At 40.1% G+C, this 26,276-nt stretch overlaps 1 protein-coding gene across 2 annotated transcripts in view; it reads right to left on the bottom strand.

Annotated features, from left to right (window-relative positions):
- Positions 1–170: 170 nt before the first annotated feature.
- LOC125881061 (carbonic anhydrase 4-like) overlaps positions 171–26,276 on the bottom strand; it is a 28,997-nt gene continuing 2,891 nt past the window's right edge. The window contains exons 2-18 of one of the 2 annotated variants that reach the window (XM_049563988.1): positions 25,612–25,634; positions 25,140–25,194; positions 18,829–18,861; positions 18,553–18,729; positions 15,664–15,815; positions 15,464–15,553; positions 13,967–14,033; positions 13,231–13,394; positions 8,146–8,251; positions 8,038–8,067; positions 7,752–7,928; positions 6,774–6,922; positions 6,576–6,665; positions 4,369–4,413; positions 4,212–4,281; positions 3,965–4,128; positions 171–908 (exon numbers count right to left, since the gene is read on the bottom strand). In XM_049563988.1, the coding sequence (XP_049419945.1) occupies positions 738–908; positions 3,965–4,128; positions 4,212–4,281; positions 4,369–4,413; positions 6,576–6,665; positions 6,774–6,922; positions 7,752–7,928; positions 8,038–8,067; positions 8,146–8,251; positions 13,231–13,394; positions 13,967–14,033; positions 15,464–15,553; positions 15,664–15,815; positions 18,553–18,729; positions 18,829–18,861; positions 25,140–25,194 (1,740 nt within the window). In that variant the 5' untranslated portion in view covers positions 25,612–25,634 and the 3' untranslated portion in view covers positions 171–737. Of the gene's footprint in view, positions 909–3,964; positions 4,129–4,211; positions 4,282–4,368; positions 4,414–6,575; positions 6,666–6,773; positions 6,923–7,751; positions 7,929–8,037; positions 8,068–8,145; positions 8,252–13,230; positions 13,395–13,966; positions 14,034–15,463; positions 15,554–15,663; positions 15,816–18,552; positions 18,730–18,828; positions 18,862–25,139; positions 25,195–25,611; positions 25,721–26,276 lie in introns of those variants that run through there. The other variant, XM_049563987.1, reaches the window with a different exon arrangement.

Below are 26,276 nucleotides of genomic sequence, written 5' to 3'. Positions count from 1 at the left end.
CAACACTTTAAAAAGGACTGAAATTGACTGATAATATTTGCAGCAGCTTTAATAGCACAACAACAGGTTATGTAGGTAGCTGCTTACTTGACATTTGTTCTTATCCACAATGACATAATGCTGCAGAACAATAACACAAATGGCAATTCATGGAAGCATTTACACCCAAATAGCACTGATATATTTATTTATTTTTAATTCAATTATTTTTTTAAGTGGTTACAATGGTATAGTGCATTGCCCAGTGATGAAAAAACAAGAACACTTAGTGCAATATTAAATTTTCTTTGTCTGTGTTCTGCACAGTCAACAACTGTAATCATTGAATCATTCAGCATATCACACAGTAGTCTTGAATTACCTGAGATTTAGTTGATTCTTATTGGTAGTGCTGTACATGATCAATTATGACCCACCCTACTTATAAATCATGCCATTAATATTATTTTTACTACTGTAGTTGAATTTAAAATGGCTGAGTGGTCAAAACAGTATTATTAAACAACATTATTAGAACTGCAGCACCCTAGAGTCTGATAAAACAGAAAAATGAAGCTTTTTTTGGCCAGCCTATAGTTACAATGCCTTGATTATGAGATTACATAACTGAATACTGAAATGTATTTAAATTGAAATCCCCAATGAAGCAAGAAATATTGGAATAATAAACTTAATAGTGCAAGATGAGCAATTAGTGCAATATACTTCTTTATAGCAGTTTCGATTAACTGACCTTCTCACATGTGCAAGTTATATGAAAAGGTATAAAGACATGCCAGCAGCAGAAGCAATGTTATGGGACCAGAGGCACTGGATGCTGATTTGGTGGAGTAGACTTTCCTGTTATGAAGATGCTGCGTAGGCCGATACACGTTGTGATATCCAGCTTCAGTTGAGAACTTCGTCATCTGGTGAGGTTAAAGAAAGTATTAGTTTTCGTTAAACAGACTTAAGTTAGTTCCATTCTTTTGACTTGGACATCCAATACGAGTTACCCTGTTCCAGCAGTAATAACTTCTGGGGAGAAAATCCTTGCGCCACCTAAGTAAACATCTAACAGCAATTGTCAGACGTTGCCTGAATTAGTTGGTTTTAGCCACCCCCCAAAAAAGCCCATAACAATTTAAGTGTACACTATATTTAGAATAGAAACATCAGATAGGTTGGACCACCGTGTTTATCTACATATCTTTAAATGTTACAGGTATAACTGAAAATGACACAGATATTAACAAGCTCCTCAGTTTTACATATCTCTACAATTGTGATCAGTTGGCAGTTTTCTACCCGCAAGTGGTTGCGACGTCATGGTATATTGGTCTATAACTTGTTTTGATGGTGGGGTCAGTCATGCACACACTATGTCTTGACAGGATAAACAGAAGTTCGTCATAATGAGGAATCCTGTTGATCAGCGCCTTTTCAAGTTGATTGCACGCTGATGTTGAGCTGCGTTCAAGCCAACCAGTGCATTCATCCATTGATAATGTGCATATAGCATATGTTGTAGCTTTGCGGTCCATTGACAATCTTTGTGTGTATTTGCAACATTTGTTGCGGAACGTTAAGTGACAGTCATGTAATACAGTTTATTCAAAATGTGCAACAACAGTTTTTGCTGACACTAGCTATTTAAAAAAAATCAGACTGTATCATATTAAGTTACTGTGAGCTGTAAATTCACCAATTCTAAGATGAAGTCAGAGGAAAACATTATTTCAAAGCCTTACAAGGCAAAGCCTCTCCTCCTCACCCCATTGATTTCCATAAAGTTGCTCAGTGGTGCAAGAAGCCAAAGGCTCTATTTCTGGTGTATGAAATTACCAGGATGATCGACACTGCCTCCACATCATTGGCCCCATAGAGCAAGCGCCCTATAGAATTATGGCTGCTGAGCATGGCCAAACACGGCCAAGCAGCTGACTTCTGGTTAAGTGCTCCTCCAAGTTGAACGGGATGAAATTAATGTTACCAGGTTGAAGAGATTAAATCCTGATAGTGAAATGAATCATTTCGCAGGGGTTGTTACTTTAAAAAAAATATATATATATATTATCCACTGATTTATAGATTTCTTTTTCCCAATGTAAGTCTATGGAAAAGGGTCTTTTTGGGCCCCATGGCATCATGTGACAGACCCTGTAGACTGCAGTACCACGGTTTGGCCACTACGGACATAGGCTTCAAGGCCTGGCGCACTTCTTGGGGGCCTGGTGTCCGCAGCTGCCTGTACCAAAGAGCAGCATGAAAGCGGCAGCTGCAGCAAAATCTTGGACCAAAACATCCCCACAAGTACACTTCACACTGACTGGCAAAAAACCAAAAGAAAAAAACTATCCTCCTGCTTGATTTGACGCAATCTGAATCGACTGAGGGGTCTCTGACTGATGATACAAATCTGTCTTTCAGAGGGCAGCCCTAGATTGGTGTAGGTGTAACTATTGTGCTTTCCTGTTTAATACTGAAGACAGGTGTAGGGATAGGCCAAAACAGAGTTCTCAAACTAGTGAGTGTCACAAAATTTACAGCCCCACAGACTAACAACAATTGCCTTTTCTTTTGTACTAGGCAAATAACCGTGGCAAACAGTTCAATGTCCTTTCAAACCAGTTTGTTTGGTTTTTTTTTTTTTTTTTTAACATATGAAAAAAAACAACAAAAACAACAACAACAACTGTCAGTGACTCTGATGGAGGTGAAAACTGGGTCAACACCTTTCCCAGCATGTAATTATAAGATCAAATGATTCACTGGTCATTAATTACAGGATAGATTAAATAACAACACAATATGAACGCAAGTAAACCCATAATGTGTTGTTGGCCTGCATTTTTTCAAAAGGCACTCAGTCACATGTTTATCTCTTCCTGCTCTACACTGAATCATACAGGGAGCCAGCAGTAGCTGATTAAACTGATAACTGCTATTTCAGTCAAAGCAGGGGAATTGCCTGCTTATTCCGAAGATACATAGAGGCTGATAAGTTTCAATGTTCTTGCTTTGAAATCCTGCCAGATTCATCTGACATTAATCAATTCGAGTGTATGTTTATCTTCCTAACAACCAGACTGAAGACAACATAGCATTTGACACAAGCCAGAGGTGAAGGTAGCGCAGATCTAGTATAGCATCAACAGGGAAGATACCAAGTATCTGGCAGTGACATCTGACTCATGGACATCAGCAGTCATTGGCAGTCAAGTTAAGTTACACCGATCAGCCACAACATTAAAACCTGTCAGCTTAAGCTAATAATACTGATCATCATGCTACAATGAAATGTTCTGCTGTGAAACTTCTGGTTCCAGAATTCACATGGATGCCTCTTGACTCACACCACTGACCCAAACACTGTTTCAGACCAAGTACACCTCCTCCCAGTATGGTAATACCCAATGCCACACTGCAAAAACTGCTCACGAATGTCATGAGGAACATGACAAAGAACTCAAGGCATCAACGTGGCCTACGAATTCCCCAGATCCCAATCCGATCAAGCATCCGTGGGACGCACCAGTACCTCTTAGAGGTCCTGTGTCCATGCCTCGACAGGTCAGAGTTGAGTCCTGTTCGTGGTGAGGATCTGACCTGTTGCGACATGGACACAGGACCTCTAAGGGGTGTCTGGTACCAGGGCATTGGTGAGGTGGGGTATTGGCACATTTCATGGATGCTCAATCTTTGTCACGTTCTTCAAGTTATTCCTGAGCAGTTTTTGTGGTGTGGTTCGATGCATTGTCCCGATGGGTGGCCCTGCCATCGGGGAGTGCCGTTACCATGAGGGGCTGTGCATCAACATGAACGTTAGGACCCAAGGTTTCACAGCAGAACATTGCATTGTAATGAGATGATCAATGCTATTCAGTTCACCCCTCAGTGGTTTTAATGTTGTGCCAGTGTGTATTATTTCAATACAAGGTTACTGAGGCACACCAAACACACCAAGATAATGACAGGCACGTACCAGTTTTTCGTCCACCTTGATAGACTCTTTAAAGACTGTCCAAACCACCGCTTCATCACATGTCGGTGTAGTTAGGGAGCCATTGTAGCGGTAGTATTCCTCTCGGTTTACTTCGCCCAGCAAGTCATCAATCGAGATTTCCTCTGTGACATTAACTTTTGAGCCTGTGTTGACACAAAAACACACAAGATTTAGTGGCACATTTGTGTTTCTAATGTTATTCACAACAAAACAAGTATGCACTCACTGATGTTTTGAATAGCTGAAAAGTGGTCGGTCAGTTTTTTCCAGGGATCAGTATCAGACGTGGTAGATGTCTACAGAGACAAACATGGTGAAGGATTTAGGAACACTTGACTATAAAGCAGTATAATCTGCTGGTCCAAGAAATCTACATCAGTTACCTCAGAATGTTCTGAGCCACTACTGCTTTTGTGGGTACCCTTATGCTGGAAAATAGACATTGAGAAAAGCCATGAAAACTCAGACAACTCAAACAATAGAACATGTGACAGATTTTTTTGCAGTTTATATAGTAATACATATTCACAACATTTGCATTTAGTCTGCATTTTTCATTGTTTTTTTAACAGCTTTGTATCTGACATGTATGGTACAACATTTCACAAAATGATGTAGCATTTTCATTGTCATGGTGTCAGGCATGACAGACATACATCTGTGCAGGTACTTTGTATGCTTAAAATGCTTAGTGATGACTAAGAGCAACCCTGCAACATACCAGCAGTTCATCCTTTAGATGAACTGCTGGTATGTTGCAGCATGTACTGTCACCTGTCACCCCAACAACTGTGTTACTAAACTAACTGTATGAGTTATGTAATCAACTTAGTATACTATATAATTATCTCTGCCGTGCGTAAGCCTGAAGGGGATCGTGAACTAGGTTGTGTGTATGTATGCCTCTTTCTGCAGCTAATCTCGTAAACTACTGGACCAATTAGCTGTATGTTTTGTGTGTGCATTTCTGACTGTATCCTCAGGGACCTGTCATGGTAACAGTGATTCACACTTAATGCTGTCATTGATTGCTGACTCTCAACTGGCCAGTAGGCGCCATTATGTATCCCACAAATCGTCTCACAAGCCTTACCGTCTGTTGCACGCCACATTTTGGCCTTCGTTGTGGCTCAAAAACTGACGTCCATAATAAAGATTGGTCTCATTTTGAACTGGAGCATCCGCAGATTAATTCCATATCTGACATGCTGAGATCCAGTATGGTAAGGCACGACACAAGATAAATAAATGCCTATTTTAGTTATCTTCGCTGCTATTTTGACTGTAGGGGAGCCAGGAGGGACAATTCCACTGCACATAGCTGCGACCCAGTCTGCCACGCAGTGTCATTCCAAACCAGTGTGTGTTTTGCCGGCCAGATTTTGTAGACTTGTGAATTTTGCTGATTGGGTCATTTTCCATAAATATCTGTGCTCCATATGTAAGTAAGTAGCGTTTGTAGTTAAATTGTTTCTTTTTTCAGCACTCCATTGCCTTTTTTTTTTTATTTAAATTGAATGACACTAGTTTAAAAAAAAAACAAAACAAAACAAAAAAAACCCCTTGCTGTACCTTTTTATAATTGCCAGGCAACCCGTGTAATTAATTCATTTTTCTGTATTTCACAGTTATTAGTGGACAGTTACTAAAATGGACAGGCAGAGGGTACTTGCTGTAGCTCTGGCTGAGGGTGAGAGGCTGTCAGCAAATGGTGCGTTGGGCACAGGGAAACAGATCTGTGTGGGTACATGAGACCCTAAAAATGAGGGTGGATCACGGGGAGTACCACCAGTTGGTCCAGGAGCTTTGCCTCCATGATGGCTGTTCCCAGGCATATTTTAGGATGACTCAGGGCACTTTGACAACCTGCTGTCTATCGTCGGGCCGTATAGCTCTGGGTATCCAGCAACCGCTACCCCCAGTTTCTCCTTCATTGTTAACCAACTGTAAACTTGTTGTCCTGACCACCACAGAAGGCCCGCCTCTCAAATCATCCGAATGGACAATGGGAAAAAAGATGACGAAATAAGAGGTGACGTAGGGCACCTTTCCACTCTGAGAGTTGAAGGAGTTTAGAGCTCTCTGGCAAAATGCCAGGTGCCTAGAATGCAGAAACATGAGGCACGCAGCAACACAAAAACAGGGAGCAAAAACTTTAATTCTCAATAAAAACAATTACAAAAAGCTGCCTCCACCTGCTAAAATGCCTTTTCTGTGATTAGGGCCTTAGTTGTGTTGATTATTGCTATTTATTTCCTACTTTGTTGTGCTGTCGCCTACAGACAACGTCAAGTTATGAACAACATGGATCAAAGATTTGTGGTTGTGTTTTAGTTGTTAAAAGTAAATTCATTCTTATATTGTATTTATGTTCCACATCCAGTGCCTGTTAGCAAAAAAAACTCGATCTGTTTTGCACAATGTGCCATAGCTCTGGCAAAAACAGGCAAGGGTCTTATTTTTAAAGCTTCTGGGACGCCTTTTTGAGACCTGCACTCTACTGAGTGCACTGTTGCAGCCAGCATATAGTATGGATTTGGTTCACAACTCCTGTCTTACTACATCAACAGTCTAATGCACCAAATTTTACCTCAATAAAGAATCCCAGCACTGCCAGACCATTGGGAGTCTGTTTTGCCTCCTCCACAGTTAAGTCCTTCCTCTTGTTCACTATGTGCATCTGGAATAAAACACAATAATGACATCTAGCACACATTGGCAAAAACGAAATATATTTGGAAACAATGCTCTTAATACAGCAGCACAAGAGTTAAATTCTTTTAACTACCTCCATAGGGTATCTTTTTGCATCCATTGTGTGCTCAGAGCCATCATGCGATTCAGTGCCCCAATGGAAGTGGAGCTGAAGGGTGGAGTAGACGTGTCCCAAACCTCCCCCTGAGACCTCGACCAAGTCCTCCTTCAGTACAACCTTCACTGGGAATTGAGCGAGAGCACAAGGAAACGTGTAAATTGCTATTTACGGGCCTGTTAAAGTAACTAGGGAGAGGGCAAACAAACAGAAATGTCATCTCACAATTGCACTCATCTTTTCAGTGGCAACAGTTTTTTGCATGTCATTTTGACACCATTGTCAAATAGTAACCACATGTATCATAACCAGGGCTGCAGCCAACAATTACTTTCACTATCTTCTAAAAACAAATGTGAAAAAAATGGTGAAAATAGCTCCTTAAAATTTCCCCAACCCAAAGTGATTCTTTAACTTACTTATTTTAACCAACCGACGGTCTAAAACCCAAATGATATGTAGTTTACTATGACACATACATACAAAAGCAGCAAATTTTCAGCTTTAAAAGGCCCGAACCACTCGATGTTTGGCACTTTTGCCAACCCTGATTTATCGGAGGGCGCTTGACAGAAATCGAATGCTCCCACATCATGCAGCATGTCTGGTTGGGGTTAGAAGCTTTTATTGGCACAAAAAGTGCCACTGTACTGCATTACTGTCATTCCCCGGCTGCAAGTAGACGCTTCATTTTGCCACAGTCTGGTTGTGAAGATTTTAGTTTAGAAGCTTCAATCAGTGATTTTTCACTGTTGAAAGTGCCACTGTACTCTGTTACAGTCATTCCACAGCTAAGAAAACTGGGCTTTTACAGGAGATGGGCTTAAAAGAGAAAGAGGGTGAATACAGGTGTTCTAGCACGGACAGTTTGAACATTAAAGCACGTAAATATGCCGCCATAGAAACCCAAAATCCAGGTATGACAGAAACAGCCCACTGTATGAAAGAACAAACCTGTGTGGCCTGTGTTAATGATGTACTTCATGGAATGTTTGTCGTCAAACTTTGTGTAGGTGAATTCTACAAGATGCTTGTCTTCCACAGCCTTCTTCGCCTCAATGTTGATAGGTGACTGGCGTTCGCCATTGCAGTGGGCATAACGCAGAAGGTGCCAGTGAGAAGGCGAATACTCTGATGGTAGAGAGGAAAACCAAAGTTGAGGACCAAATCCTACAACAGCATTATTGATTTAAAACTGTCCAGTCATCAGATTTGTATGTACAAGTCTACTGACACATACCGCAGTGATCATCGTAGCACCATGGAGGACCTAAAGAATAGAAAAACAGCCATCTTTAATGTGTCATGAATATTATGGGTCATATATGCAAGTGATTTTCCAACTCACTGGGAGGTAAAGGAGTTGCAGGGGAAGCAAACACACGACGTCCATTGAGTGGTTGTGTCGGCCGATAAACATTGGTGTATCCTGCTTTTGCAGGAAACCGTTCAAGCTAAGAATAGAGCAAAATAAAAATAAAAATTTCTCTAACACAGATCACCACAGTAACATCATTGGCAAAAATATGTGTTCGAGTTATTAATGGGTGGCAGAGTTTCTTGGCAACACAGACACACCATGAGTTGCTAGGGTACTTTTTTTGGTACCACTTCAGCTGAGGATCCAATTGAGCTAACCACTGATCTGTCAGAGAGAACAGTCACTCAAGTGTCACAAAAAAAACCCCAAAAACTCATATCCAATCCATTCGGTCCCTCCAACTGACGTAACTGCTCACCTAACATCCCCCCACAGCGAGAACTCGATGCTGCAAGAGCCAAAACTCATCGGCTCTGCTTTTGAGCGACGGCAAAGACTTATGCAGCTTCATCTTGAGCTAAAAAGGGACGAGATGGTCGCAGAGTTTCTGCTGGACAGGTATTTTTAGTTTGCCTCTAATGTAACATAGGCTATAACGTTATATATGACAACACAGCATCCAGTTGCTAACGGCTAACGTTAGCCTACTGTAGCGTAGCCTCTGAAACATTAACGTTATCTTCCTTGTGCGTTTCCACTTACTAGTAACGTTAACGCTACTATCTAACGCTAGCACTGTAACTTTATTCTAAAACTCATCAGTCATCACTGACTCCAGTTGAGTTTTAAAACTCCGTTCGACTGTCTTGGTTGTAATGCTTCACTCGATCTCCTCTTCCGTGTATCTAACGTTACCTTGCCAACGCCTACATCTATCATAGACGTAATGGAGGAGGGGGGAGGAGGCCTTTGGAGGGAGGCGGGAGTTGTGGATGTTCAAATTTTTTCTAAGTGCTGTGTGAAATGCAAGAAAGGTAAGAGTAGCTTGGTAATGAGTACTCCATAGATTTAGCTTTGCACTCCTATGATATTGTGGGACTCAGGATGGACATTTTTTAAAACCAAAGATCAAAAAATATGATATAACGTGTTCTATACGTTGCATTCTTGCTATTCAGTCAGACCTGGATGTGCTATGCTAGCACAGGCCAATGTGGCCTCGAGCTGCTTGCCTCAAACAGAGATGATCAGCAGTCTACAGAGATCAGGTAAGGTCACTTCTTTGGTCTGTGAAGCCATTAAATCGACATGTAGACAGAAAATCTCTATATAATTGATTAATTTTGCCATTTTAAAAATGTCTTCATTGTGTCTAAGTTTGTATCTTGCTCCAACTACAATAAACCGACACCACGATCTCTAGTGGTACTGCTCCATTTCATCCATATCCGTAAGCTTTCAGAAAACATGCACAAGTACAGACAAAATAAACGGCATGGCCCGTGTCTGAATCTAACATTGAGCATAAATGAGCCTCTACAAGCTGCTTCGTATGTTTTCATCCTTGAAGATTATTTGGTCACACTATGAAAAATTAAATTACCAGGCAATAAAAATAGTACTGCAAATAAGCACTACTTAAAAGGAAAGAAGATTTAAGATGGCCATGGTGGTTTCTGAGCTTTTACTTAATCATGTATTCAACTACATTCCTTCTGGCTCACTGTCTACATTTTTAGTAGTATGCCTGAACCTGATGAAAGTGTCATGCACCTGCTGAGCCACCTGACACACAGAGACATGTGCACTTGACTATCTGCAGAGTGCTGATGGCTGTCAGCAGATAAGATGAAGAGAGATAACATGTTTCATTCTACAACCTACATATGACTCCAACGTCTTTCTTGTCTCTCCAGTCACATGGAGCTTGCCTAATGTTTTCTTTTGCCGTCAAGAGTCTACAGAAAAATAAAACAACCCTGATTATCAAATGCGATCATCGAAACAAGCGACCAGCATATACTGTACCAGTATGTACCGTGTTCTTTTGTCATATCCAGACAAAATGTAATGTACAGATATAGGAAACATCCTGTCCAGTATTTTATCATCCAACTCAGACTGGTTACATGTTTATTGAAGGCAGCATGAGAATATAGTTGTAATTGTTAGTGCCTTAGGGTAGAAATGGTGAGGCAGTGAGGCTGCCAGGAACCACTGTCACCTTCCACACTCTCTGCTGACAGATTTATTGTTATGACAAATCAACGATAATGAAAATGTTTGTTTTAACTGCATGTTTACTCATAATACTAGTAGTTTTACTCAGTCTCAGACAAAGAAAACTTTAATTGCAAAACCAGTCAAGACCAGCACTGCAGAGATAACGCTAAAATACCTTGTATAAAGATGGTGATTTCAGCTTCTTAGTGTTTGTTTGCTCATAGAACGCAAAGGTAAACCCTATACATATTCACCTCTGCAATGCCTTTCGATTATTTTAAATCAGGACATTTCTCACGGCACACTGGCACATACACATATATTTACAGTACATGGCAATGCAAGAGGTGAATGACGAGGAATCTTTGTTTTCTGTGGGTGTTTTTATGGGAATGTGGAACTTTCAGATTCACACTCTGCGAGAGATTGTCGATAGACGCATTAGCCACATATTCATTTTTAGTTGGGGTTTTTTTTTTGGTACCATTTATTTATTTCTATCAGTTCAGACTCAGATTAATACCTGATATGCCGTGATCCACTGAAGTAAGACACAATACCAGATGAATAAGTCACCTGTTTGTTATCTTCACTGCCATCTTGACTGCAAGGAAACTGGGAGGGACAGTTCCACTGGGTGCAGCTACACTGAATCACATGGCTGCAGCCTGGTTTAGGTCTGTCCACCACATTCTCATGAACACAATCGCTAATGATTGATTTGAAGGAATTTCTTTGAATAAGGAAGGCACAAACCACACCTTGGACTGAACTAAACTCACTGTGACTTCACAAAACACATTTTTGGCCATGACTCAGAAATTCATGCACTAGTTATGACATCATTTCACACAAATGTCAAATAGGATAAAATAATGAAGTGATGGCATTTTATATCTTGAAGGTCAGCTTCACTCTTTTCTGGCCATTACTAAACATCATAACTCAGGAACAGAAGGGGAAACATTTTGTCAGATACTGAATTGGTGACATTAATCTCGGGTCTGTGCTGATTGTATAGATCTTCTGTGCTGCCAGGGGTTGCAGCAATGTCCATATTTGAAGCTACATATGAGTCTGGCTACATATGAGTCATACAGGCATACACGCAGGTAATTCTATGTTTTTCTTTTGCTTTATTTCTCATCCTGGTTACTATCTATTAACATATGTATATATATATTACATGAATATAAAATAATTAGGGGTGCGTTCAGTTTTAATGTTTTAATGTTGATTGTACTTTCATGAAAATGTTTTATTCCTGTTCTATTGAATCACTTCACCTTTTTTTATCTGCTTTTATTTAAAGCACAGAAACATGTTGCTGGGCATTGTAAAGGTTTGCAGCAAAATTGTAGGCACAACTTTTAATGATTTGACTAATGTGTACAGGATCAGAACACTGAAGAATGCCCAGTCAGTCCTGGCTGATCCCAGTCACCCCTCATTCAGTGAGTTCAGGTTGCTTCCATGTGGCAGCAGGTAAATGCTAGCTTGCAGGACAAACAGGCAAAAACAAACAACTCTGATTTGTCTCAAAAGCCATAGGCTACTTTGATAATCTGACATGAGCCTTTCATGTGATATTGAGATACTGCTGACTGCACAATAAGTTGCCCCTCAGGAATAATAAGACATTGAATCCCGAGCTTCGAGGAGACTTTGCTTTTCCTTGAGAAAATGACTGTCATTCTCCCGTCATAACTTAAGTGAGACGCAACACCAGCCTCAGGTAGACAGCCAGAAGGAGGCGAGTTACTGCGAGGCAGACTGTCATGGGAGTAAAGGGAAAAGAAAGAGTTGCTTTGAAGTGTTTTCTATATGTTGTCAAGTATGGAAAGACCTAAAATGAACTCTTTAAGTGGGCTACTAGATTAGTATTAGAGGATAATGTCGGCAGCATTTGTAGGGGAATGATTCTGTCCCAAGCAGCTGATCACTCTAACCGTCACTATCAGCGGGTTCCACTGTATTTACATACTTGTGTTTGGAACACAGGAAGACAGAGGTTCAGCTCTCACCTCGAATCCCTTCTCTTTTATAACTAAGTCTCAAGCAAGAGACCTTGGTATTATCCTGGACTTAGATTTAAATGTCTACAGCCACATCAAATCCGAAACGTCATCTGCCTACTACCATTTTAAAAATGTTGCTAGAGTCAGAGGAATAATGCCTTTATTTCCAGAAGATTAGATTACAATGGTCTGTTCGTAGGACTTTCAAAACAAGCTGTTCGGCAACTCCAGCTCATTCAGAATGCTGCTGCTTGGGCCCTGACAAAAACTAGGAAATATGACCACATCACTCCAGTTCTTAAATCCTTACACTGCTTGTGTATAAATCACCCTGTGGCTCAGTGCCCAAACATATCTCTGACATGCTTGTGACATGACAGGACCCTGAGGACATCTGGACCTGGCCTACTGACGTCCCAAAGTCAGAACAAAACGTGGTGAAGCAGCATTTTTGTTAAGTTGCAACACAAACCTAAAATAACCTCCCAGATGGTATTAAAAGTGGTCAGTCAGGGCCTGTCTAAGTCGAAGCTAAAAACATTCCTTTTTAATAGCCTACTCCACCCTGTAATGACTGCATTCTTATTTTTAACCTCAAATTTAAATCATTTTAAATAATCTTTTTATCTTTATTCCTCTTGTCTGCACTTTTGCTATTTTTAATTGTGATTTTGTTTAAACTGAAAATCATTCAGTAATTAATTTGACCTTTTTTTAATCTTAATTATGTTTTAATTTTATTGCTCTGTAAAGCACTTTGAACTGCCCTTGTGTATGAACTGTGCTATACAAATAAAGCTGCCTTGCCTTTGTGTGTGGTGTGATTTGGCTGCTGTGACACCACAAATCCGAGTACTCCAAATGTTTGAAAGGCTCTCACATTTCCGTTTGTGCTGGAAGGGCGTGTGTTGACTAAACACGGCCAACTCACCAGTTTTTTGTTGATGTTGATTGGCTCTTGAAAGACCGTCCACATGACGGCTTCGTTGCAGTTGGGGGTGGTCAGGGAGCCCTTGTACCGATAGAACTTTGTGAGGTTCACATTTTCAATCAGGTCATCGATGGAGATGTTATAGTTTACTTCAACTTCAGAGGCTGCGAAAAAATGTGAGAAACAAAAATGGGAGTGATGTGGCTTAGTTTCACACCATCAACAGTCATCATCAAAGTATTGCAGATCTCAACCCAACAACACCTGTGCCAATTAGTCACCTGAATGTCTTTAGAATCATAAAAGCACATACACAGACAGAAGAAATGACACCAAGAGTATGATCTCCTGTGAAAATACATAATAATAATGTCATAAGATACAGAAGGAGGAACTACTTCAAAACAGTTGACAGGAAAGTGACAGACAGCTAACAATAAGATATGTTTTGGGTTGGCACTAAACCTGCCTCAGGTGCTTCCACATAGTGCCAACACTTTTAATTGCATGACATCTTATGTTGACCACAGGGTAAATATTTCAAGCACCAAGGTGTGACCTCTCATTGTGATGTTTTCATGCTTGGAGAAAATGTATCAAAACTGGATAGGGCAGCTGTTGGCGCCAAGGTGCTAGGTGTGTACATGTAACACATGGCAAGGTAATAAAAGGAACAGCAGTACAAATTATGGCAACTAGCTGAATTGCCATAATGATGCAAGAGACAAACACCTACTTGTGTTCCCTGTCAGGAGAGATGTGAAATTGCCCCATGGTCCCAGCATATCTCCATCTTCTGTTGCCTTAGAGAAATAAAGAGAACATAATGATTACACTTTTATTACTAGTTTGATCATGTGTAAATTTACTCTTTCCATTGTGCATGTACAATGAACAAATTTTTAATGCAAAACCTTTGTTTGCTCCCTTTTCTCACAGCTTTAAGTTATTCTGCTTTCACAGAAGACTTATTTCTCTCAAAATGTAGTTACAAATTTGGTAAAATCTGTGTTTGTGAGCACTTCTCCTCCAAGACGATAAATAAATCTACTTGACAGGTGTTTTATATCAAGGTACTGATTAAACTGCATATTACCACTCACACAAACAGCTGATGCAACAACTGCTTTGCAAAACGGAAAACTTTCTGCATAAACCATCTCAGAGAAGCTCATCTGCATGCTCGCTGTCCTCACCTTGACAGCAGTTTGTCGTCATAACTGACAGAGCCAACAATGCTCACCTTCGATGGCATCTAGCGCTTTGGAGAAGCGCTCTTTTCACAAATACTATGGTACGGAATGGCTTCAACTATGGTCCACGGACACAGGTGTATTTTATTGATGGCAGTTTGAATGCACCGAGATACCGTGATAAGATTGCGAGACCTGTTGTCATGCCATTTATCCGCTGCCATGACCTCATGTTGGAGAATTATGCATGGCCCCATTTTGCAATGATCTGTACACAATTCCTGGAAGCTGAAAATATCACAGTTCTTACACGGCCTGCATACTCAGACATGTCACCCACTGAGCATGTTTGGGATGCTCTGTATGTGTGTGTACAGCAGCATGTTAAAGTTCCTGTCAATATCCAGCAGCTTCAGACAGCCTTTGAAGGGAAGTGGGTCAGCATTCCACAGGCCACAATCAACAACCTGACCAACTCTGTGTGAAGGAGATGTGTCACACTGCATGAGACAAATGGTGTCAAGTCAGATACTGACTGATTCTTTGGGGCATCTGTAGCACTAGTCATGTGAAACTGCAAAGTAAGAGTGGCTTTTCATTCTTACCGTTTCAAGCCACACCTGTGCGGTCATGGTCCTGTTTTACCAGCGTGAGACATGCTCAATGACAGTTTTTAATAAATTTGCAACCAACATTTGAAAGAAATAAGCCTTTGTGTGTATAAAAAATGCTTAGATCTTTAACTTAAATGGATGCAAAAATAAAAGTGAAATTTAATTTTTTTTTTTCAGTGTATGTTTTGTAAACTTAGTTTCGGGGGGGTCATCAGTATTTGAATGGATGGTTTGCATTCAGATGGAGCTATCAGAGAGCCAATGTATGACCTGTGATCTAAAGACATGAATTTGATCCAGATTTTTACAAGTGAAATCTCTATACTGTAAATGTTTTGGTGGCGGTTTTGATGCCTGCTTATTAAATGTTTAGCATAAAGTAACACTTGTCTTTGGAATAATTATAATACCAACTGTAGGACATACGTTCATGAAAAACCCAAGAACAGCAATTCCCTCTGGGTGGGCTGTGGCATCCTCCACAGAAAAACCTTTCTTCAGACTGACAATGTGCATCTGCAAAAGATTACATGGATTGATGAGACAAAAGCAAGGTATATATATAAAAAAAATCTGTTTATAAAGAGAAGTATTTTGCTTATAATGAATGCCAAACAATACTGTACCTCCATTGGATATCTGTGCCCATCAATCATGTGCTCTGAACCTGGATGATGTTCTCTGTCGCCCCAGTGAAAGTGAAACTGAACCGTAGAATAAGTTCCATTGAGTCCACCTCCACTCACTTCAACTCGATTTTCCTCCAAAACACATTTCACTAAAGATCAAGAAGCATGTGTACATATTTACAGTTGGCTTATACAGAAGTTAAGATAAGCTTTATTGACATACATACATACACATACATACAGCCCACATAGTGCGCTGAGTGTGTTACAGTTGCAGACTCCTGTTGCAAGAGTTTGTAAGGTTACAAACAAGGGAACTACAGGTATTGCACTGGCCTGTCTCAAAATGCAAGTGAGTGCATATAAAACAAATAAATACAGAGGTCAAATAAAAACACCAGTAAACCAGTTAAAATTATATTAAATCAGTTGCGGGACCATAGTGCAACTAAGAACAACACTAGATAAGAACAACAATAACCAGACCATTTACGCATAAGTAGCCCTGCGCACATACGGCTCAACCAGGGGGGCATTGCAGGGCCAGCAGGTAAGCAGGCAACCACCTATTAGCATAACTGAAGAGAATTCAGTAATAAGCAATGGTAAACAGTGATTAACGGTGAATTGACAGTGAATTTGACGGGGAATTTGATGGGCAGAGGATCAGCAGCCATAAGCCTCCCCCCTGCCCACGTTATATGTTCCATATAAAATTACCAGAATGGAGGTGGGTCCACCCCACCACCCGACCAAGGTCAGGTGGTGGGGTGGAGGGGGGGGCTAGGGTAGTGGATCCACAGCAGTAAGCCTCCCCACTACCCTAGTGGGGGGAGGGAGGGGCTCTGCCACGAGGGGTGTTTGTTTGTTTGTTTAATAATAAAATGGAAGTGGGAATAAAGGACAATTTGAACCGGTTGCTCCTACACCTGCTGGCTCTGTAGCGCCTCCTTGACGTCAACAGCTCATACTCCTGAAAGAGAACATGAGAAGGGTCACTCAGGATCTTATTTGCTCCCTTGACAACTGCTCCCTCATATATTGCCTGGAAGGACTGGAATTGATCATGTTTCCCCACTATCTTCATAGCTGTAGTCACCATTCTCTGAAGTCTGGCCTTACACTGGACTGTGAGGGAGCCGAACCTTATGATACTTGCTAACACAGCGTTATAGAATGTTAGCATGATCTCGGTTCGGACCCCAAACAGCCGCAGCCTTCTGAGAAAATGTAGGCTCTGAGCTAATCTGTTACAGAGGAAATCCACATGACCACTCCAACATAGTTATTAGACACCATTAGGCCCAGGTATTTATACGAGGACACCTGTTCAATAACATAGTTGTCAGTGATTACCAGGTCATGAGCTGCAATTTCTCTAGGATCAAAAATCATCTCTTTTGTCTTTTTGGTATTCAACACCAGGAAGTTATTTCACACCAGATTTTGAAGGTGGCTCTCTCACTGAAGTACACAATCAATTATCATGTGAATGGCTTTGTGCCAAGTGGTAACCTCAGGGGATAAAAAAAAATGAAGCCAACATGCAAGTGCCAAAAACTGCAATTCTTTGAATGACCACTTGAGGCTGACTTCCTGAGTGAGTCAATCCCCACAGAACCCCAAGGCCCAATCCCAAACCAGCCCCTATCCCCTCGCCCTATTCACTCCCCCTCCGTTTGCGCGGTCACGCGAAGCTGCGCCATATTAAGGGCCGTCCAAAAACCAATTATTGTTGAGTGCGAGTGGACTGCTCAGCCCTTCGATAGCGAGTGTGCATCAGTGCAGGCTTCTGATGAGCCCAGCAGGAAGCACAACATCACAATAGAGGAAACAATGTACTGTAAGAGTTCCATCCTTCTACTTTGTAAAATATTTTAGATCAAACACTCACATTTGTTTTCCTCACATTGACTTTACAGTCTCAAACAAACTCACAGAATGTTTGGTGTCAAAAGATGAAAACCTACACGTCAAGTTAAATTAACTATTCAAAACTGTATAAAAACTCACTCATCCCATTCTCATGATTTAAAACAATGTATATAATTATGTGTTCACAGGGACAGAAGAAAAAACAAAGCAGTTAATCAGTCTTCGAATACACTGTATCTCTTATCTGACTTCTTAAAGTTTTTTTTTTTTAATTAAACTCATTTTAATTAATATTTAAATGTTTTTTTAATAGCCTGTTGCTCAATTTTGCTTTCACAATGCGTCTACTGGTATCCATGGTTACATCTGCTTCCTTCTTCCGGTAGAGTGGCGAGGGCGTCCCATGGTTTGGCTTCTCTTTCATACACTTCCCCTCAATCAGGAGTGCCCTCCACAGCTGCGAGTGTAACTTGATTTGAAGTGACACTCGGTAGTGAAGTGGTAGTGGCTAGCTATGTCCATTATTGTAGTATATGAGCATAACCCCAGATTCACCAAGTATGCCCATGGCCATGCGTTTTGGTCACCTAAAAAGTCTTATCACCATTTGGTTGTGCTAAAAGACCTTTTGAGGAGTCAGACATTCAACTTTTCCAGTAAGTACATTTTGTTTTAATAGTTTAAAGACTGTTTTCCGCTAGCAAAAATTAGCAGTAGCATTATCATTGTTAACCTTAGCTGTAAATACACCAGGCTAACCAAGCTAGCAGCTACCGTTAGGGTTATTTCCATTCTCTCGTCTGAATATGGCCTCTTCTATTTCCAAAAACCCAAGATGCCAAATTGCCAAACTCGAGGTTTCAAAATGGAGTCCACAAACCAGTGAGTGACTTCACAGTGGCTACGTGCATATTTCATACAATTTGTATAATTGTACCAACTTCTGTGACAAACAGGCTACTGTTCATAGTACACCATACAAAAAGCACTTGGGATACTCAGTTGGTGTACCTGTTTTTCCAGTGTCTGTGATGTACTTGAGGGTGTGCGGAGAGGAGAAGTTTACGAAGGTGAAGTTATGCAGGTGAGGGTCAGTCTGAGCAAGGCTGGGGATTATATTAACAGGAGACTGCCTTTGGCCTCCGCAGAAAGCACCAGAGATATCTCCCCAGTGGCTTGGGGTGTGCTCTGTAAAAGTAAGAGAAGCTCTTAATATCATCAGCTACTGTGGACAGATGTGAGTTTGATCCAATTCATTCAATATGTGAGATATCTGTCTGTACTTACCACAGCCACTATAGCACCAGTCACCTCCAGCAGCTGAAACAGAACCATAGCAAACATACTGTGAATACAACCATTAATATAAAAGTACTAAATGTGGATTTACTAGCATTATGTAATGAAATATCAGTCTGTCTGGGGAATATTGTCACTTGCACTCAAAGATTTTATTTATTTATTTATATATATATATATGTATATATATATATAAATATATATATATAAATATATATATATATATATATATATATATATATATATTTTTTTTTTTTTTTTTTTTAAAAAGGTATTTGAAGGCATCTTCTATGCTACTTTATGCCTTGTTTCCACAATTTTGCTTTGTGTCCATATTTCCGTGTAAAATACAGAGTCTGTTAAAACAAGGAAATGCATCTTTACGGGTAATCGCGATGCAATTAAGGTCGGAACATAACACATGCTGCTTTTTGCTCCTTCTACACACCCCAGTTAAGCCACTGCAGCGGCTTCAGGGGATAAAAAAAAAAATGAACTGCAGTTCTTTGAATGGCCACTTGAGGCTGGCTCCAAAAGTCAGTCAATCCCCATAGACCCTCACGTTCAAATCCCCAAATTTACAGCAAAAATAATCATGTCTACAGCCTGATACAAAAGACAGTTTGGTCTCCATGGCTAATTTTCCTGTTCATGACAACTGAAGAGGGGTGAATATTTACATAATTCACCTTTCTAAATAATATTAAGGTTATATATAGTAATTTACAAGTCTCTACCACAGCGACAATGTTAGTAAGGTAACCATGGCTTTACCAAGTGGCCATCTCCAGAGCTGAAAAATGAAACCAACACGGAGGTGCCAAAAAGGGCAAGCAGCCAAGAAAAATGATGATGATGAAGACGACGTTAATTACTCTGGAATCAGTCAGCTGTGAATAAATATTTTCGATTTTGGAGAAATTAGGGGTCAGCAGACAAAACGCATGTCGTATGTAAACCAGGCCATTATGAGATATAACAGGATGTAGTGACCTGCCAGGACACGCATCTCACTCCGCTAACTTCTCACTATAGTAACTTTAAATTGTGATTCAGTTAGACAGACAGAATGTGCATGCAGCTGATGCAGTGACTTAAACCAACGGTGAATAACAAGAAGTATAAATGATACATGCAATTTGTTAAGCTATAAGTAGAGGAAAACTCCGCTAACTGCTAGCTAATTTATGCAATGTAAAGGTGTTTCAGCAAGTGATGGGTGTCTAGCAAAAAACAATTGCTTTGTCTGTGAACCTTGACAGTTACTACTGAGCTGAATTTTATATTTTCAGTCAATGATGTGAGTGAAGTTTGTCTTCAGGGCTGTGAGCCAGATAGACCTTAAGTTTGATGATGGTTAGGGTTGAAAGTGAAAGATTTCTAAAGTAAACTTTACTGTAATTTAATCAGTTACAATTATTTATGTGGTGTTTTTATCTTTTATGGCCAAAAGCAAAAAGAAGAGCAATGTATTCAGACAAAGTTTTTGTGAATTTGATAGTACGATTGCTTTATTGAAAGTACAGTAGTACCATTGCCAATAGTGGGATAGTTAGTGGGCTAAAACTGTACATTAGTAGTTGAGGTAGCACGCTGAAAGGCAGATAGTTAAAGTTAGTTAGTTAGTTAAAGGGACGCACTGGTAGAATGACTGACTGACTGACTGACTGACAGAATGACACACTGACAGTTTACGTGATTATGTACAGCATACTATACCATGACTTAGTCATACCAAAAAGTAGAAGAAAAAAAACAAACATTGCCAAATAGCGCCACCCAGTTGCCAATTAGAGTTAAATTTCTCCAGTCACCTTGAGGCATCCTGTTCTACATATCTATCAAGTTTAGTTAAAAAAAAAAATCGATATGGCGGTTTGGCCTAGATAAGAAATTAGCTCTCTAGCGCCCCCATGTTGTTTGATGGGGTCTATAATGGAGGGGTCCCCTCAGATTATGTGTGGTCATATGCCTACAAAGTTGCGTGGTGATCGGTGAAACCCTTGAGATGTTATACACCTTTATGTGATGAGCCACGCCCTCCGCAATATTCATTGCCTTATAGAAGCTCAGTTTTAGTAAGTTTTCCAACTTTTGCCAAGAGGGAACTTTAGATATTGGTCCCTAGATTATGTTCACCGAGTTTCATGCAGATCGGTCAAACTTCCTAGGATGAGATCGATTTGAAGTGTTTTTCAAAAAATTAAAAATGGCGGAAAATCTATAGCACCAGAAGAAGAAGAAGGTTCTAGAGGCAAATTTGTTCCTCGTGAGGAGAGGCATCTCTGTGCAAAGTTTCATGTCTCTACGACATACGGGGCATGAGATATGCCCATTCAAAGTTTGCAATTTCAATCGGTTGCTATGGCGCCCCCCTTTGGCCAATTGATGTAATATTGCTTAATTCGCATCCTCCCATGATCCTCTACCACTGTGCCAAATTTCACATGGCCCTTCTGGGATAAATAAAGTTGTCTGAACTGAAATGAACTGATATGGTGAAACCAACCAGGGTCACTTTGGCCTTGTCATAAAATGACTGAAATAAACACGGTCATTCAAATGTCTCTCAATAAAACAGTAGATAGAAACTTGGCCTCAGTATGACAATGTCAAAAGAAAGGTTGAATGAATGTAATTGAAAAAAAGAATACAAAATGAATGGTGTTCATATAAAACAATAAACAGGCAGTTATAACACATATTTGGCTCGCGCTACACTCAGGTGATACTGGTGCGTGACAGGAGGAACATTTGCATCCTTTCTTTCTGTGTTTCGGGAGCAAAGGTGACACTTTTTTCAGGAGATTTTCCAGCTTAACATTTGACATCCACAGCAGCAGGTGGAGTTTTTCTTGAACTGATCCATTTTATAATTAAATTCTAAAATGTGTTTCTGTCTTTGAACATGATCACACCTCTGTGAAGAGCAGCATTTAGAGTCGTCGACAGAGCACACGGGGAAATCTGTATCTGTGTGTGTCTCCTTCAAAATGACTGACCTGTACTGACTGATGGGTGGCTCCCTTTTAAGATAGCATATTCTAATAATCAACCCTTTAGCTACCAGATTTAGGTTAGGCTATAGACCCTTTAACTATTAGTAAACAGTTCTCCACAGACATTAGCTAGTTCTAGCTTGCAAGTTCTGTTGGCTTGTTTTAGATAATGGAGGAAGATGATGCGAGTGGTGCATCCAGAAATACTCATTTTGTGTACCGGAACGCACTGTGGCACAGACTGGGCAATTTGTAAATTTGTAACGCAGTCTAAATGTACCATTCGCTTATCCAGAGCAGTGCAATCTTGGATTGTTTGGGGAAACAAAGCAGCAAAGCGCTGCGCGGAGTGAATGTGTGATTAACTTAAATGTTCATTAATTCATATAGAAATGTAATGCTCCATTTCTTCGACCAACAGGTCTCTCATTTTAGTGTAGAGCATCAGACTGAATTTACCAACGCACCATGTGAGGTCACTCTCCGGGACTGCGAGTGTTTCTTGAATAAGTAAACATTGATCGACAGGACCAGACTGGCCGACACGTATGCTCTCACTCAGTGGATGGATGATGTCACAGGATGGCCAGCTTTGTGGTTGATTACTACGCCAATCTTACAAAGGAAGACGGCACTTGAACGGTTCCTCCAGTTTGTTCAACCCTGTCTCGCTCTGAAGTCGTCGGAATCCAGCACTTGGGCAGTGACTTGTGGCATCAAACACTGACGAAAAAAGCGTCCCCTTTACGTTGGCATGATACACGGCTGGCCACCATTATAATCTACTGGTGCTCTGCAGTGTCAGGGGGGAACGCAGCAGGACAAGAATGAAAGTTAGGCGGCGAAGGTGGTGGATGGGTCCAACAAACACCTACTTTCACCCAGGAGAGGGGTGTTTGCATCCCCCATAAGATTATAAAGCCAAACCCTGTTCTTTGTTGCCTAAACCCAACTACATGTTAGTTGTTGGAAGAAAAAAACATCAATTCAACTACTGACATAGTGCGTTTATTTTGAAAAAGACTATGTAAATGTTAAATTTCCTGTGAAAACGGAAGTGTATTTTGAAAGACGACGATGCATGTAACAGGAATTACTTGACACGGCATCCCAGAGTATCAACAACCAATGTACTAGGATACCTTTCAAGTCGAACCTGGACGTGGAAAGAGTGAGTATTATGATGGTTTGTTTGGCAATCAAAGCTAACGTTAGCTGAAGCACTAAATGGTTAGCATTACAAAGAAATCCAGTATTCCTCTTGTTACCTCCCAATAACATAACAAGACGACATTTTAAGACTCCTATTGCGCCATCGACCCTAAAAGGGTCTATACAACTGCAAAACAGATTATGAAATACAATGCATTGCTAAATTTTCAAGCATATAATGTATTTAAATGTCATTTTATAATGTGTATCTTTTGCACTTTGTCTCAATGCATCTGATGTTTTATGTGAAGTAATATGAATTGCCTTGTTGCCAAAATGTGCTATGCAAATAAACTTGCCTTGCATGTAGTTTTAAATAAATATTTTGCGCGCGCACACACACACACACACACACACACACACACACACACACACACACACACACACACACACACACACACACACACACACACACACACACACAAAAAAAAGATTTTGAAAAGTCAAAACACAGGAGAACTTTTTTTTCTTTTCTACCCCAGTCATCATGTGAAGACCAGTCAGTTTTATCTTGTGACCCTCTGAGGGGACCCCGACCCCTGGGTTGGGAATCACTGATGTACAACATCTGCAGCAGTGGTTTTCAAACTTTTTGTGCCAAAGACACACCAGAATGTAAGCCAAAATCTCAAGGCACAATATTTATTTATTCATTATATTGTTTTTGATTTTAATACTACACACTATGTATGTGTTACATCCAATGTACAATTATCCTGTACAGCTGTCAGCATATACCCATACATATATTCATATATACATATTCTTTTTTTCCATATGTGCATCGGTGAAAGGTGTATATAGTGTAAATAGTATTAAGTGTATATTTGTGTCTAAATTTTGTACTTTATATTTTGTATTTCTCTAATTCTAATATATATATATATATATATATCTTTTTGTATTTTATCTTTATTCTATCAGTATTCTACTGCCTCTAAACTTACTTTTCTATCTGTGCTATTTGAGCTGCTGTAACATGTGAACTTCCCCGGTGTGGGATCAATTAAGTTTTATTTCATCTTATCTGATCTTATTTATATCTGTGCATGGTAGCTTTTATAGTGTGTGTTATCACTCTTATCACGACATAAGACAATAAAAACCAGATAAAAGAAGACAGGTAGCTTTTGCCAACGCTTTGTTGTAATTTGCTCCGTACGATAAAGCGATCCATTGTCCCACTCACAGCTTTCTCCTTTTACTGTTATCATCCCTCACACTGGCTGCCAATCAGGGCTTCTGATGTGTCACACATTTACAATTCCCACGCACTAACGGCAACAAATTGGTTCCCCGTGAAGATTTGTGAAATTAGATTAGATTTTTTAGCTAAGGTTCACCTCTATATTAGAGAATGGATGTGCACGACATACTAATACAGTCACTTAAAAATTCATTCATAACTTTTTGTATAGGCCCAGTTGAATGTTGCAATAATAATGTGTGGTTATCTCAAAATTCCACGGTACACTGTCTGAAAACCACTGATCTACAGCATCTGTAGTTAAAACTGACAACAGCAGCTACAACAGCTACAGCAGCTACAACAGTAAAAATGCCACCAACATTTGATGTGTGGTATTAAAAATAACAAAATAATATTGCACTGCCCTAAATTCAGTATTCCAATGTTACTTCCATGGCCGAGGAAAGTCTCAAGCTTGCGATACCCTCAAGTATAAAGTCTGGAGCTGCGCCGTAGACAGTGAATGTGAGACGGATTTTGTGGACCCACAGAATGTTTGCTTTCTTTTTAAAACCGAAATGGGTTTAAGTCTATTAAAGTGTTCTCTGCTCTGAAACAGAAAATACACCCATATACTCAGGAAATTCCTCTGGGTGCTCTCAGTGTCATCTAGAACACCTTTCCCAATTTATTGTCTATGGAGAGCTCCGGGCTCTCTACTTGATGACATCACACATCTGACTTTTAGCACCCTCATTTTTGGATTTGGGAAAGGGTTGTTCAATCACATCCTGCCTTATAATCAACTCACAAATTATACATGATCCCACAGGAAGCATAAACGGATAAAGCATTAATACAAATATTTCAATTTAGTAGAAATTTGTGTGTTTACTCACCACATTTTACCGAAGCCACAAAACTCAGGCACAGCAGAAAAGAGAGGAAACGCATCTTCAGGAACAAAAAGGGAAACCGGTTATTAACCACAAGTATTTGCATGGATTTTAATATTCATTTCATCTTCTTCGTGTCTGCAGTAACCACGTTTTGAGACTGCCTCTGTGATGTCTAGCTAGCATACTTCATGATCAAGCCCTACTGTATGTATAAGTCAAAAAATATCCATAGGAATGTTGTGTTTTTGCTGCATCAGCCCCAGGCCTGGACACTGATATCCACTGATCAATACACTGGAATCCTATATAAGCGCACTAAGACACTAAATAAACTCAAGTCTTGCTGGAGCAGCTGAAAGGCAGGCATCAAGAGATTTGTGATTGGTTGCAAACCTCGTCTTATATATTGTAAATATAAGTAAATGTGTCGAAGAGTAAAGTCATGTGATAAAAGTTTGACAAATCATCCTACCTTAATATCCCAGCCTGAAGTCCCTAAGGATTAAAAAAAAAAAATTTGAGTGAAGGTGACACACTAAAAATGTGTCAATGTCCAAACAGGCACCTCATTGATGAGAAGGTGAGAAAGTGTGCCAGTATTCGTCTGGTCAGTCATATACAGTGGGAGGGACATTTGATGGGAGGGGGCACCACTGTGTGTACAACGCTAAAGCTAAACCACACGTAACACGTCTAAAGGTCTTCTTACAGGACACTGCAATCAAAATACAGGTGTTTAGAGCAAGCCAATGATCTGGTAAAATGTATGTGTGTGTGTGTGTGTGTGTGTGTGTGTGTGTAGGGGTGTGGGTGTGGGTGTGCTGTGTCACTGCTGTTCTATGACACAGCAAACACAATGTTGGCTCCAAATACGGGTGTAATAGTTAACCACAATTTAACATTAGCCTTAAGCCTTATTTCAATAAACAGTATCAGTAATGCCTTTAAGTCAAGATGAAACGAATTCTTTTTTGTGCCTTTTTAGATCTCATCACTAGTCATATTGTACCAAAAATCAAAATCCAATCATGTTTTCTTCCTGTAAGACATAAAACAAAATATGACATGCCGAGGTTAAACCAATAAAGTCACGCCATCAGCCCATCAATCAATCTACAACCTTTAGCCACACACAGG

Source organism: Epinephelus fuscoguttatus, linkage group LG20 (assembly GCF_011397635.1).
Source record: "Epinephelus fuscoguttatus linkage group LG20, E.fuscoguttatus.final_Chr_v1".
Lineage (NCBI taxonomy): Eukaryota > Metazoa > Chordata > Actinopteri > Perciformes > Serranidae > Epinephelus > Epinephelus fuscoguttatus.
The sequence above is the reverse complement of the archived record's forward strand: the minus strand, read 5'-3'. Positions and strand labels throughout refer to the sequence as shown.